This window comes from Diaphorina citri, unplaced genomic scaffold, assembly GCF_000475195.1.
Source record: "Diaphorina citri unplaced genomic scaffold, Diaci psyllid genome assembly version 1.1 scaffold988, whole genome shotgun sequence".
Lineage (NCBI taxonomy): Eukaryota > Metazoa > Arthropoda > Insecta > Hemiptera > Psyllidae > Diaphorina > Diaphorina citri.
The window spans coordinates 815-16,346 of record NW_007378419.1 but is presented as its reverse complement, the minus strand read 5'-3'; the positions used below and the strand labels follow the sequence as shown (position 1 = coordinate 16,346).

The 15,532-nt window shown below is 37.1% G+C and overlaps 3 protein-coding genes across 3 annotated transcripts in view; 2 read left to right on the top strand and 1 right to left on the bottom strand.

Moving 5' to 3' along the window:
- Positions 1–426: 426 nt before the first annotated feature.
- Positions 427–12,608, bottom strand: LOC103513565 (cylicin-1-like). The gene is made up of 7 exons (XM_026826728.1): positions 12,399–12,608; positions 2,895–3,098; positions 1,940–2,165; positions 1,601–1,663; positions 1,050–1,332; positions 745–839; positions 427–500 (listed from the first exon to the last, which is right to left on the bottom strand). The coding sequence occupies exons 2-7, from the start codon at positions 3,090–3,092 to the stop codon at positions 427–429; spliced, it is 939 nt and encodes a 312-aa protein (XP_026682529.1). The 5' UTR covers positions 3,093–3,098; positions 12,399–12,608.
- On the top strand, positions 9,963–11,157 carry LOC113469208. Its single transcript, XM_026826727.1, has 2 exons — positions 9,963–10,280; positions 11,054–11,157. The coding sequence occupies exons 1-2, from the start codon at positions 10,076–10,078 to the stop codon at positions 11,155–11,157; spliced, it is 309 nt and encodes a 102-aa protein (XP_026682528.1). The 5' UTR covers positions 9,963–10,075.
- Positions 12,309–15,532, top strand: part of LOC103513564 — a gene marked incomplete at its 3' end in the record, with an annotated part of 3,929 nt that continues 705 nt past the window's right edge. The window contains exons 1-5 of the mRNA XM_008478407.1: positions 12,309–12,453; positions 12,880–13,126; positions 13,447–13,634; positions 14,074–14,169; positions 14,436–14,774. Of these exons, the coding sequence (XP_008476629.1) occupies positions 12,309–12,453; positions 12,880–13,126; positions 13,447–13,634; positions 14,074–14,169; positions 14,436–14,774 (1,015 nt within the window). The remainder of the gene's footprint in view (positions 12,454–12,879; positions 13,127–13,446; positions 13,635–14,073; positions 14,170–14,435; positions 14,775–15,532) is intronic.

The window sequence follows — 15,532 nt, the reverse complement described above, 5'->3', positions numbered from 1 at the left end:
AGCGCCACTATGCAAGCACGCTAGCGGCGGAGCAGAAAGAACTGCGCCGAAACGTATGCGCACAAACACATTAATGCGTTGCCTGCAAGGGAGCTTTTCTCGGGACATTTGATGTGACGTCATCGCCTACGGGAGGGTATGCCGTGACGTCAAAGTTTACGATTTGCCGGTATTTTTTAAATCGATTTATCTCGGGATCTAGAAGTCGTAGAAGAAAAAGGAAAATTCCGTTGGTCCTCATTTTTCCTGCTCTATGACTTTGAAACACCACCCAAGTAAGCGCAACTGATCTATTGAAATTTTATATAATTGACAAAACGAGAGTGACTGAACGAACGATTGACCAAACGATATTTTTTTGAAAAATAAGTTTTAACGGATAAATTTCAACATGTTCGGGAATGGTGGTATAACGATATTGGTATATCATAAGAGTGAAGAAAGTATTGACTTACCATTCCCTTGGGACTTGGAGGTTTCCACAGATTTAGCAGCCACCTCTGAAATCAGAACAAGAACTAGTTAGATTTTAGAACAACTTGATATCTCTGTATGTATGGGTCAAATCTCGCAACCACTTTTGAGACACCTTTACCAGACCGATTGAACTTTTTTATTCAGTGTGGTAATAGTAACCAGTAACCATGATGTCTCCAAATATTTCAAGTTTCCCAGATTAGCAAATATGTGTACGTGTGAACCATTAATATAATTTGAAGCTAAACTAAAGGAAACGGGACTCACTTGGGCTAGCTTCCACCTCAGCAGGGGAAGACTTTTTCTGTTTCTTCTTCTTACTTTCATCTCCACTGGAAGACACAACTGGACTCTGAGGAGCCCTGCAATAAAAACAGAACACATATGAGATGAGAATTAACATCCTAAAGTTCCTTTCACGAAGGAAATTAAAGTTCCTCTTACATTTTGTATGGAGAGCCTATAGGTACAAGCTGATCACAGTTGATGGGAAGAATCGAAATGGAGAATTTGGAGGAAACATATGTGTCTTGAAGTTCTCCCTGAATAATGTCCTTGTCTACTTTACTTACTGAGTTGGCTTCTTAGCAGCCTGTTTGGCCTTCTTATCCACAACAGCTACTACAACTGGCTCAGCTTCTTTCTTCTTCTTATCCTCTTTTCCTTCCTTCTTCTTTTGCACATTCTCAGTCTGTTGCTTCAAAGGTTCCTTGTCTTTTTTGGTCTCCTTTTTTGCGCCATCCTTGGGGCTGCCTTTCTTGGCATCTTTTTTGTTTTCCTTGTTCTCTGATTTCTTCACTTCAGCATTTTCCTGTTTCTTGGGTTTTTCTTCTTTGGACTTTTTCTCTTTCTTTCCTGCACAAAAGAAGAAAATATAGGATATTTAGTTTGGATTCTCCATTAAACTCAGACACTTTAGTAACCTTGGTCTGGGGGGTTGGGGGAAAAATGCCACACACTAAAAAAAGTTTTTTGTTCATAAATTTGAGCATTCTTATTGAATTACCAAAAGAAAATCCCCTTCTAAAATAATTTAGGTAATTTAAAGTGGTTGTTAGTTGAATTTTCATTTGCTGGTCCACTTTATGTGATAAATGATAATAAATGTCATCTCTATATTTACCTTTCTCTGGGGTCTTGCTCTTCTGAGCCTTCTTATTCTTGCTTGGAACTTGCTCCCATTCACCTGGAAAAATAAAATCAGTTAGGCATCAAGAGTATTGAAGTGAATGCAAAGTAAAAGAAATTGGGAAGCCTTTAAAATTTAGGTAGAATGATGGAAATGTAGGTACTACAGGGTGTTTAAAAAGATTTTCAAAATCTTCATGGGCACATTCCAGGCACTTCTTTAATATTGAAATCCTAGAAATATGACTTTATAGTTCATCCTAATGCCCTTACACTCTGTAAAAGGATTATTTTTAAAGCATACTGAATCATTTGTTTAGAGAACAGCATTTACCTCCTTCCTGGTTAATTATTCTGGATTGTTCAATATCTTCACTCTTGTTGATCTTCTTCTCAACGCGTTCTACACCTTTTGGTTTAACATTTTCCTTGTTTTCCTTTTTGGCATCCTTTTTCTTAGCAGCAGGTTCTTCTTGAACCTTTTTCTGTTTCTTTGGTGTAGCACTCTCGGTACTTTTCCTTTTGTCTCCTTTCACATTCCCATTCTCCACAACTGAAGCCTGAAATACACAAAATACAAAATATTATGTGAAATGTATGGGGAAAAAATCAATTTGGCTAGGTACCTATTTTATGTAAAGGAGGAAAAAATGCAGGAAGTAAATTACGAAGCACAAAGTTGTCAACTCTGTAGGTGTAGGTACTTGGGTAGGTAGATAGGTACCTACAATAACATTTTTTTTTTCCACTTTGTAGACAGGCAAATCAGTAAGAAAAGTGAAGTTTAGGGGTACCTATATTCTATTTTCCATATTGAGATCTCTCTAGTCATCCAGACACTTGACAGGTGATCCTAAAGTCCTAAACACTAATCAAAACATCTTCTTCTTCTTCTTCTTCTTCTTCTTCTTCTTCTTCTTCTTCTTCTTTTTCTTCTTCTTCTTCTTCTTCTTCCTTTTTTCCATGATGGCTAGGGCTAAGAATAAAAGAATTGTAGGTTCAATTAGCAACAATAATTACAAATATAGTTAGAAGAAGGACCATTTCTCATTTTTTGTATCAATAAAATACCTATATTTGAACAAATAACCAGTTTACAATCCAATGTTAGAAAGTTGAATCCAGGGAAGCTGTTATATTCCAAATCATTGGTAATGGGTACTTAGTTGACATTTAGTTTGCACATGCAATTCATGTTGGAACATCAGTCTGACTCAAATAAACCCATCTCCAAGTCAATTTGAATGTCAGACAGTGTTTGTAAGCTAAACCATACGTTACACACTCACCTTCTCCTTCAGTTTCCTTTTCTTCTTCTTATCATCGGACAGTTCATATTTGTCAAACGACGGAGGTTCCTCAGTGGGCTTGAATCCAAACACAAACACCAGAACTGCAAAGATAATCACACCTCCAACGATGAACGCTGTGGAAATGTATTGGACGTTGACAAACTGATTAATACTCATTGTAGAGGCTCTAGTCATTGCTTAGGCTTAGGAGTAGAACATCAATTCTTATCACAGGAAACACAACGTCCGCGTTACAGAAACACACACACGTTACTAGAACGGAAAGACACAAACAGATAATATCCCGGGGATAAATTTTTGGACGAGGTGGACAGGCAAATGAAATTTGAGTTTGAAGTGAAAGAAATTGAAATCAAAATCTGGTATTCTGGAATTCTGGTAAATGTTGAACAGAAAGTGATAAACTAGTTCAACTAGTTGACGCGGCGCCTAGTTATCTGATGACGTTGATCACAAATGTAAATAAAAACAAACACGAATACCAACTGAACAGAACACATTTTAATGCCTCGGGTCACATTAAATTTAAATTAATCCTATAGGATTAAGTGACTGATCTTAATCCAGGGTTCAGAATCAACTAATCATAGAGTGATTAACTCCTTTAAATTAATTTTAGTCTCAAAATGTAGTTTCAGACGAAAAATATTATTTTAATTTTAATATTTTAGAATGCACAACCTGATTTTATAACGGACGTCGTTATGATGTTTTGCGTATTGCATACTTATATTCTAGTTTCGGGCGTTTCTTAACTAACCAGAACCTACGTCCTCTGTACAGTAGTGCCTGGCTGCCCGCTGTAAGCTCTAGGTCGCGGGTTCGATTCCACCTGGGGTGGATTTTGTCCTGAACAGATAAGGTTCATTCTCGGAATAGCTGGCTTTCTCCTATCCTGTCTTCCTTCTCTCTTCGCTTTCCGAACGAAAAGACCCATTAGGTAAGACCTAGATACCTATCTGCCTAAAACCACGCCAGAGAGAAACAAAATAATAAAATCTTTATTTAGAACTGCTCAATTAATTTTTTGAGTTGCCCATTGACACAGTATACCTATCAGACTGGAAGTTATTGGGAGATTAGTTATTGGGAGATAACAGGAAAGAGAATTTCCTGTTATCCCTGCTAAAGTAACTTGTGCAGGATGAAAAATTGGTAGAATGATAGAATTGGATCAAAAAGAATATCTACCTAGGTAGATACCTACCGAAAGGACACGTGAATGTAGGGTAAGGGTCGTTTGACTATGCGTATCTACAATCTACTTAGAACTGAGATATAGGTACCTACCTATCTAAAATCTATTAGAAACAGATAATAGGTAGGTAACTGACTATAGATAAGGAAATACCTAGATAGCTACTTATTACTAACCTATGCGAGCTTGCACACAGGTCCCAGTGAGTTCAAAGTTTTTTTTTTTTTGGATCTGTGCTTGAAGTTTGGGGTGCACTCAGCCTCCTGAGGACATTGAGTAGAATTGAGTAACTTGGAAGTCAGTCAAAGCTACTCATGTATGAAGCATTAGATGTGGAATGGCAAGTTGTATCCTCTTCTCTTGTGTCCTCTCTGTTAATCCTATGTAAGACCATGGCCTGTAACAAAAAGAAATTCTGACTCGCTTCTCTCTATCCTGAGGGTAAATGATACATGTGACCTAATTATGTTACGAATAACGAGTGTTTCAGACCCGTATCGGCAGTAGGGTGTAAAGAGATCTTATCTTGGCAGTATCAACTATTGAAACATGTTCCATGTAATTTCCACATTTTCCCCTTTCAAGAGAATCCTACTTTAGAAATAAAACAGCAAAAAATAATACTTTCTCAATAACTTTTAGTTTTGCCATTAATTTGTCTCTTCTTCTTTAACAAGACTGCACCAAGAAAATCAGACCATGTCCACTTATATCGGGACTTGAAAGATCAATTCCCGATATTGTATCCACTTTGTGGAAAATAACAAATAACGCACGAGGGGAAAAAGAATATACGTAGAACAGTAAACAAATAAAACTCTATCTATGTACAACAGACTTATAAAATGATCCTCTTACACTGATATCATCGTTTGATTTTAAAATGCTTCACATGTGTGCGAGATATATTCATGGACAGTTTCTATTATCTTTATTTCGCTGTGTTCTCCTCTAAAACACACACACACACTTACAGATTGTCCTCCTTCTTTCATTACGAATTCATTATTCTTTGCGCACTTTTTTCTTCTTACTTGTCTTTGCCTCTGTCCAGGTTTCTGAAAACAACGGAAATTTTAGATAAAATTGATTTCGAAATGGAGGAGTTGCAAATGGGTAAAAATTATAAATAAATGGTCGATTCCTATGTAAAATGTTGGGAAAAATCCAAATCTGAGGTCAAAACTCCGAAAAAACAACTGTAAAAGGTCGAAAATTCAATTTTTATAATGAAAAAGTTCAAAGATTTGTGACGTCAGACTTAACGCAGTTGCTATTTTTGTCCGCTAGGTAGCGCCACTATGCAAGCACGCTAGCGGCGGAGCAGAAAGAACTGCGCCGAAACGTATGCGCACAAACACATTAATGCGTTGCCTGCAAGGGAGCTTTTCTCGGGACATTTGATGTGACGTCATCGCCTACGGGAGGGTATGCCGTGACGTCAAAGTTTACGATTTGCCGGTATTTTTTAAATCGATTTATCTCGGGATCTAGAAGTCGTAGAAGAAAAAGGAAAATTCCGTTGGTCCTCATTTTTCCTGCTCTATGACTTTGAAACACCACCCAAGTAAGCGCAACTGATCTATTGAAATTTTATATAATTGACAAAACGAGAGTGACTGAACGAACGATTGACCAAACGATATTTTTTTGAAAAATAAGTTTTAACGGATAAATTTCAACATGTTCGGGAATGGTGGTATAACGATATTGGTATATCATAAGAGTGAAGAAAGTATTGACTTACCATTCCCTTGGGACTTGGAGGTTTCCACAGATTTAGCAGCCACCTCTGAAATCAGAACAAGAACTAGTTAGATTTTAGAACAACTTGATATCTCTGTATGTATGGGTCAAATCTCGCAACCACTTTTGAGACACCTTTACCAGACCGATTGAACTTTTTTATTCAGTGTGGTAATAGTAACCAGTAACCATGATGTCTCCAAATATTTCAAGTTTCCCAGATTAGCAAATATGTGTACGTGTGAACCATTAATATAATTTGAAGCTAAACTAAAGGAAACGGGACTCACTTGGGCTAGCTTCCACCTCAGCAGGGGAAGACTTTTTCTGTTTCTTCTTCTTACTTTCATCTCCACTGGAAGACACAACTGGACTCTGAGGAGCCCTGCAATAAAAACAGAACACATATGAGATGAGAATTAACATCCTAAAGTTCCTTTCACGAAGGAAATTAAAGTTCCACTTACACTTTGTATGGAGAGCCTATAGGTACAAGCTGATCACAGTTGATGGGAAGAATCGAAATGGAGAATTTGGAGGAAACATATAAGAAAAAACAGTTGATGACATATAATTCCGTTGCCCCTAAAATTTATGGTCTGCCAAAAATCCACAAACCCGAACTTAAACGGAACATACTGCTGTTTCCCCTCTAAACTCTAAAACTACCTAAGGTAATCATATTGAACTCACAGGATATCGTTAAACGTGAAAACCCTAAACGTCTTGTGTTAGTTAGGTACCTAGGTAGGTAGATGTGGAACTTATTATTACTTTGTCCACTACCTAATAGGTACCTACCTATGTAGATTTTCTTAGTGGACAGTGTTTTATACGTTCCTTTATTTTAGTGACTTTTGGTTTAATTTTCATTGTACCGAGGTACCTACTTAGTGCTTCTTTGTGTTATACCTATAAATGAGATAAAAATAAATAAATTATTCTTATCAAGACAATTTCGATTAAGATGATTTAAATTGGTGAGCTTTCGATGAAAGTTACAATAGAACATAAAAATAAGCATCATTCAATAGGATAAGGAAAGTCGTGTGATGTTCACACCAGATTTTTTGACAGAGGGAACTGTAAATGCTAAAGGTGACCGGCCGTCGCGTCGTGTCGATCGACGGCCTTCGACTATGTGTGGACACAACTTAAGGTCTTATCGTCCCGAAAACGAAGAGAAGAGGACATTACTACCTACCTCGGTGGTGTAGTGGTCAAGGCGCTCGCCTGGTAAACAGGAGGGCGTGGGTTCAATCCCAGCCGAGGTTTGGAATTTTATCCTCAATATAATTTGAGAATTTGACCACAATAATAGTGGTAGCCTACTGCTGGAGTAAAGGGACTTTTCAGTCCTATGCGAGCAGTATAAATAAGCACTACTACTACTATTATTAGTTCTCTGGATTAGCAAACATCAAACTGCTCAAGAGCTATACTTTTAAGAGGAGTGATATCATATATGAATTCCAAACTTATGAACAAATAGATAACAATTATTTATTTATTTTTTTTTTTAAACACACATTTAAATTTTCCCGCTATTTATCAGTAATCCTATTGGTTAAAATGAAAAACCTCCCAAAAACCTCTTTGGTTCAACAAGATGTTTGTCTTGAGATTGATCTTGACTAAGATGAAGTTGGAAATGTTTCATACATACCAAATATTCTCAAGTTAAACTTGAGCTGAAATTTTGCTTAGCCAAGTTTAGCTTAAGATTAACTTGAAATGAATTTTCATACATACGGCGGTAAGAGTTGAATTTATCAAGTACGAAGTTAATTTTGTTTTCATCTACGGCCAGGAAAGTGTCATCTACATATTTGATAGCAAATTGAACATAATCTGTAATTTGGGGAAGAATTTTATCAAACAAATCATCCAATACAATATCAGCAATAATCGGCGACAAAGGGTTTCCCATAGCAAGTGAATCTTGTGAATAAATGACATTTTTATATGAAAAATACGAAGTTGTGAGGCAAAAAGTTAGAATATCTGTGAAAAGGTCTTTAAAGATTGTCTGTTTGATTGTCTAAAAGAAGTTGAATATATTTTAGAAGATATTGAAGTTGAAGAGGAAAAAAAGAATATTGTTAGAGGAAAAGTTACTGAGTTATTATCATATAAGAATAAAGAGCTGAAATCAAATAAAGTTAATAAAATCAAAGATCCATTTATTAATAAGAAAATATTGAGAGAAACTAAAGAATTCATAAAACAACACCCTGAGATAATATTGACAAGAAGTGATAAAGGACAGGTAACAGTTATGATGTATAGAGTGGATTATGATGAGAAAATGTTAGAACTACTGAAAGATAATGCCTATAAAGTTATGAAGAAAGATCCGACCAATTCATTCATGGAAAAAAACAATGCTTTAATTAAGAAAATGAGAAACCTCGAACATATTAATGAATATAAGAAAAAACAGTTGATGACATATAATTCCGTTGCCCCTAAAATTTATGGTCTGCCAAAAATCCACAAACCCGAACTTAAATTAAGACCAATTGTATCATCTATTAATTCTCCAACTTATGATCTATCCAAATTCTTGGTTCCTATCTTACAGCCCCTGAAAAATTCAACTTATAACATTAAAAATGTCTTTGATTTCAAAAAATTCATTGATTCAAAGGTTATTACACCTGGTTTTAAATTCATTTCTTTGGACGTGATATCCTTATTCACTCAAATTCCTACATCTTTGGCTATAAATTTGATACTTGAAAAATGGGATTCTATTAAAAATCATACATCATTGAATAAAGACCTTTTCACAGATATTCTAACTTTTTGCCTCACAACTTCGTATTTTTCATATAAAAATGTCATTTATTCACAAGATTCACTTGCTATGGGAAACCCTTTGTCGCCGATTATTGCTGATATTGTATTGGATGATTTGTTTGATAAAATTCTTCCCCAAATTACAGATTATGTTCAATTTGCTATCAAATATGTAGATGACACTTTCCTGGCCGTAGATGAAAACAAAATTAACTTCGTACTTGATAAATTCAACTCTTACCGCCGTATGTATGAAAATTCATTTCAAGTTAATCTTAAGCTAAACTTGGCTAAGCAAAATTTCAGCTCAAGTTTAACTTGAGAATATTTGGTATGTATGAAACATTTCCAACTTCATCTTAGTCAAGATCAATCTCAAGACAAACATCTTGTTGAACCAAAGAGGTTTTTGGGAGGTTTTTCATTTTAACCAATAGGATTACTGATAAATAGCGGGAAAATTTAAATGTGTGTTTAAAAAAAAAAATAAATAAATAATTGTTATCTATTTGTTCATAAGTTTGGAATTCATATATGATATCACTCCTCTTAAAAGTATAGCTCTTGAGCAGTTTGATGTTTGCTAATCCAGAGAACTAATAATAGTAGTAGTAGTGCTTATTTATACTGCTCGCATAGGACTGAAAAGTCCCTTTACTCCAGCAGTAGGCTACCACTATTATTGTGGTCAAATTCTCAAATTATATTGAGGATAAAATTCCAAACCTCGGCTGGGATTGAACCCACGCCCTCCTGTTTACCAGGCGAGCGCCTTGACCACTACACCACCGAGGTAGGTAGTAATGTCCTCTTCTCTTCGTTTTCGGGACGATAAGACCTTAAGTTGTGTCCACACATAGTCGAAGGCCGTCGATCGACACGACGCGACGGCCGGTCACCTTTAGCATTTACAGTTCCCTCTGTCAAAAAATCTGGTGTGAACATCACACGACTTTCCTTATCCTATTGAATGATGCTTATTTTTATGTTCTATTGTAACTTTTACAATATCTCTAACCGTTTAGTCAGTATAGCTGAAAACCGCCAAAAAACGGTCGAAATCTGTCCAAAAGCGGTCAAAATACCGCCAAGCGCAGCAACCATCTCAACCAAACGTTTTGTGTTGCATCCTTGTCACATTTGTGAACTACATACCAAATTTCAAGTCTCTAGCTCATACCTTTATTTATTTTTATCTCATTTTAATTTTTTAAATATTCTTACGATTATTAAAAACAATTTTATGTTATACCTATACCTACCTAAATACCTACTTGCTTACCTATAGCTTACAGTCTTGAGAAAAGAAACCTAGTTTGAAAAAAGCTCCCATAAAAAAGTTCCTGAACTTTAGTAACTGAATTCCCGAGCATTAGATAGTACCTAGTAATATTCCTGAACTCTTATTCGAATGAAAATGAAACTCGTACGTTGGATATTCATTACAAGTGCTGTTCTCATAATACATAGCAAGGCCGGAGTACAATTCCCAGCACTTGGTAAGGGTGATAGCTACATAGTGCAGAATAATGAGTGTAATGGTACCAATGGATTTCCTGTGTTCTCATTCCTCAAGTATCTACTCTCCTTTATGCAACCCAATGAAGGACCCAACGGTAAGTACCTAAGTACCCAACACATGTTAGATATTAGGTATACCTACCTACCCAGTATCCAGTAACATATTTCTTTTCTAGGTACTTCCTTTTTTCACAAAAATTTTCGATGGTTACTACAGTCGACTCTCGGTAATTCAAACCTTCGATAATTCAAAACTCTCGATAAATCGAAGCAACTGTCTGGTCCCTTGAAAAACTCTCGATATTTCGAAAAAAATCAATGCATTTTGGTACGCTCGATAAATCGAAGTAAAAAGAATTGTATGCTTATACATAATAAAAATAATTATTATGTACAATAACTAACATACATACTCGTAAGTAAATACAAGTTCATATTAGGAACACTTTTCATTATTTTCAAATCTCTTGATAATTCGAAGTTTTCATTTTTTCTCTCTCGCTAATTCGAACATCTCGGTAAATCGAAACTCTCGATAATTCGAAATAATAGTCAGGTCCCTCCAATTTCGAATTATCGAGAGTCGACTGTACTTAGTTTTTTTTTTTATGAGTTTTATGGGTGTAGGTACAACTGCTTAGGTTTTCAGGGACGGGAACACGGGGGGGTTTCATCCTCCATTCGGCGACATTACAAGCTACCTGCCTTCTCCCATTATAACCTCAGTCTGAGTGAGGCCGGGATTACCCTTGGGGAGTTGTCTTAAATTAGTTACCTACTCTACAATAGATGCAATGTATACCCTTGAATTACATACTTATTTCTCTCCCTTCAATCATCACCTATTTCTTCACTTTCTCCTCCACAGAGCTCATCCAGCTCGCATTATCCCGGGAAATACCCACCGAGATGTCCGCCATATTGAAACTAGTTCACCTGGAGATGTCAAACCTGAAGCCGGAAGTGCGTTGAGAATCACAGAAGAAAAGAAAAACTGTCATGAAAATGTCAAAAGAAAATGCCATAGACCTGGGCTGTTTCCTCCTCAGTCGACACAAAATTCAGCTATTCAGCTGAAGTTTTAGACCAGGAGGATTCAGCTCTTTGTTAATGTGCTTGTGAATGAATTGTTAGAGTAAATAAAAAACACATACCTATACACAGCTAGAATACGGCGACAAACTATGTACTTATACCTATACCTTTCTAAGTGTCTTCTCACATTAACCTCACCCGGCCTGAGTGGGACCGGGAAAACCCAGTGCACGCGATTGGCCATATGGTCACTCATCCGGATACTATCCACATGCACTGTTGCTTTAACTGCAGTGAACGAACAAAATATTTATCGTGGGTTTTATAAACGCCCAATTAGTGTAATCCCCGATTATGTTTTAGGTAAAACCCAACACTAGAGCATTTTCCTATCCCTATGAATTCGGCCCGAATATTTCAAATGCTTCACAACCTTTACATGATAGTTATTTTCTTTCCGGGCCCAATTCTATTTCAAACCTTGGGAATAGTAGAAACAAATTACGATAGTACGAAGAAAAAGAACTACATATAAGCGATAGACAAAAATAAATAAAACTAAGTGCATGGAAGTATATTCCAAATCATTGGTAACGGGTAGTTGGTGTTTAGTTTGCACATGCAATTCATGTTGGAACATCAGTCTGACTCACATAAACCCATCTCCAAGTCAATTTGAATGCCAGACAGTGTTTGTAAGCTAAACCATACGTTACACACTCACCTTCTCCTTCAGTTTCCTTTTCTTCTTCTTGTCATCGGACAGTTCATATTTGTCAAACGACGGAGGTTCCTCAGTGGGCTTGAATCCAAACACAAACACCAGAACTGCAAAGATAATCAATGAAAAGGTAGAAGGACAGTGAGGAGGTAATAAAGTAATATTTTTAATGTGCAAAATAGTGAATGGTTCTGTCTAAATAAACGAAAACATTCAAATGACAACCAACTCGCTAAACTTACCAATCCGTAGGAAAATAACAATCATCAATCAGGTAAATATAAACTGACATACTATACTCCAGGTGAAAAATAGAACTGTGCCCACTATTCATATTCAACTGCTATTTGGAAGGGCATGAGTGACAATGAAAGAGACAATGAAGATACACGGTTTTGGGGATCGAACCGAGAACCTTCTGTATGAGAAGCGAGTAGATAACCACGGGACTAAACCGTGCTTAGGAGTAGAACATCAATTCTTATCACAGGAAACACACAAACACAACGTCCGCGTTACAGAAACACACACACGTTCCTAGAACGGAAAGACACAAACAGATAATATTCTGGGGATAAATTTTTGGACGAGGTGGACAGGCAAATGAAATTTGAGTTTGAAGTGAAAGAAATTGAAATCAAAATCTGGTAAGTAAATGTTGAACAGAAAGTGATAAACTAGTAGGGATGGGTAAATATTCTCTGAGTCGATTCAAAGAGTCGAATATTTCAAAAGAATCGTGAATCGCGATTCTTAAATTCAAAGATTGGACTTGATGCATTCAACATGCTATCGCCGCTGGCTGACCACGACATTAAATACCTAACTACCTACCATAAACTTGGGGGCCTTACATTGGATGTAGTTATTGTTTTCAGGAGACTTACCTATTTTTCTCCCTTCTGATGTCACCTATTTCTTCATTTTCTCCTCCACAGAGCTCATCCAGCTCGCATTATCCCGGGAAATACCCACCGAGATGTCCGCCATATTGAAACTAGTTCACCTGGAGATGGGTTACATTGTACTCGGTGTTATTCTACTCATAACCATGCTGACTTTACCTTGTATCCTGCTGACACAAGTATGCTGCAGCGAGTACGATCTACATGATTATGATAAGAGTAGTCGCGTCTGCAAGAGAACACTCATCTTCATGCTGCAGATATTGATCGTCTGTGTTCTGTGAGTTTTATAATCGCTTGATAGGGATTTCGCGTTACTGTATAATTGCTATAGTTTTCAGTGACGGGGGTTTTACTTTCCATTCGGAGACAAGCTAAGGGCCTACTCACATTTGACCTCATCTGTATTTATGAACCAAAATTTAGCTCTCAAGTCAAACTGAAGCACATTTTGTCTATTAGATGTTTGGAACTTTGGAACTGATGCTTCAGTGCAACTGGAGAATATTTTGTTCTTATGGTTGTGAGTTGTGAGTGGGACAGGAAAAGCCAGGAGTACCTACCCGGAAAAGAAATCTAATTAAGCCCTTTTCGTTTCAGGGTGGGTATAGTAGGCATGATTTCGACCAATGAGGAGATGTCGACACATCTGCGTCGCGCATCCCATATGTCGCGCAGTGCATTAGAAGACATGTCAACATTCATCAATAATGCACAGGGGGACATTCATTCTGTTATCATGGACTCCTATGATTATATATTCGCCAATATTGAGGGGCATCTTGAGAGTAAGGACATAATTAATATATACATTAATTAATAATTTTATTCTAACAAGTATAGGTAATATTTTCTATTTATTTTATTTACCGTACGGAAATAATAACAATATTATATTACAATAATGCGTTCATCAATATTGCTCCTCTATCAGGGTCGTATCTAGGATTTTATTTAGGAGGGGTCGGGCCTGAGTATCCGACGAAAAGTTATGTGAGGGGGTGGAAGCTCCAAATTTTAGGAGCCTGGTTTATTGTAAAGGTGAAAACTAATGTTCGAGGGCGGGGGAGGGAGGGAGCCCGGGCTCCCTTGGTCCCATAAATACGGCCCTGTCCTCGATCAACACACCTCGTCTTTTAATTTTATGTCTTGACATGTACTCAAACCACCAGCCTACATAGGTATTTTACCTAATAATTACCTACTACATATATTGTTATTTCACAGATGTTGAAAATGTTCTTGGTATTCCCATACAAAAAGTGATAGCAAAGGAAACTGGGATTGATGTGGCTCTCATGTCCCTTATGGAAGTGGCATTGGGTAAATATCATTATGTAGGTACCTATTTTAAATTACAAAAATCGGTATTCAACTTCTTTAAATTTTGATATACAACTGTCAAGGTCTTTAGTAACGGGGGTTTTTACCCAAAAAGGATAGGAGAAATCCAGCCGTTCCGAAAACAAATCTTATCTGTTTAAGACAAAGTTCTTCCCTAGCGGGAATCGAACCCGCAGCCTAGCGCATACAAGGCAGACACGCTACCCTCCAAGCTAATTGGGCTACCCAACTTCTTTCCTCCTCAGAAATCAAGAAGCTCACGGAGCGTATCACAGCGCTCCTAGCGGACTGCGCCACATTCAAAGAGAAACTCGTCGAGTCCGGAGATAAACTACGCGATGCGCGTGCGCAGATCATTCTATTCAAGAAGCAATGTCCGGACCGGGAGCGCATGCTATGCGATACGATAGACGGAGAGGGGCTAGAGATTACACTGAACATAGACCGGATAACACGGGATGAGAAGCTGCTACAGCTAAAGCAATGTGATATAGACGGACTGGTGTTGGATGTGCATCGTATTCGGAATGAGTTCACCAACTTACCGGTGAAGATTGTGAAGGATACGCGAGATATGCGAACAGGTAAGTACATACATACTCATACACGTAGTACATACATACGTACCTACTCGTATTACTTGACTTTATAGCTTTATATTTATACTTCATTAAATAAATTTTATTTTTTAACAATAGGTACGTAGCGTAGTTACGACTGGCAAGTGGGTCTTTTGTAAAAGTAGCTAGATCTCCTAGTTCTAGTGACTAGTCAAGAGTGAAGGGACTATTCAGTCTCTTTTTGGCCATTTACACAGTGATAGTGTACTGTAAGGTAAATCCGGAACTGTGATAATGGAAAAGACCAGAATATGTAATATGATACCCAATGACATCGTACGAGTAATCGTAGTACGTAATTTAGATTGTCATCGTGAGATAAAGACAAGAATGCCCATTATACTCAAAGTATAGAGCACTTCTTTATTCACAAATACCCATTACTGTTTGTGTACGCGAAATAATGATAAACAGTATTAAATATTGCTTCATGTAAATATTACTTCATGGAAGTCAGACAAAAAAACATAAATTTTGTTTCTTTCTGCACTTTGACTGATTAACAAAGCAGTATGTGCAACATTCTTGGAACAGATCAGTACACCGAGAACCTGGATCTATTTATGAAATGATTTTTATGGGTTAAACGTTACTCTACATCAGGGGTTTCCAACTTCCATGTGTAAGCGGGCCACATGCTACATTGGGAGGTACTTCGCGGGCCACATGTGTACATAGGGGAGCAACCCCCCCCCCCAACCTTTTTAGAAATACAGTCCGAT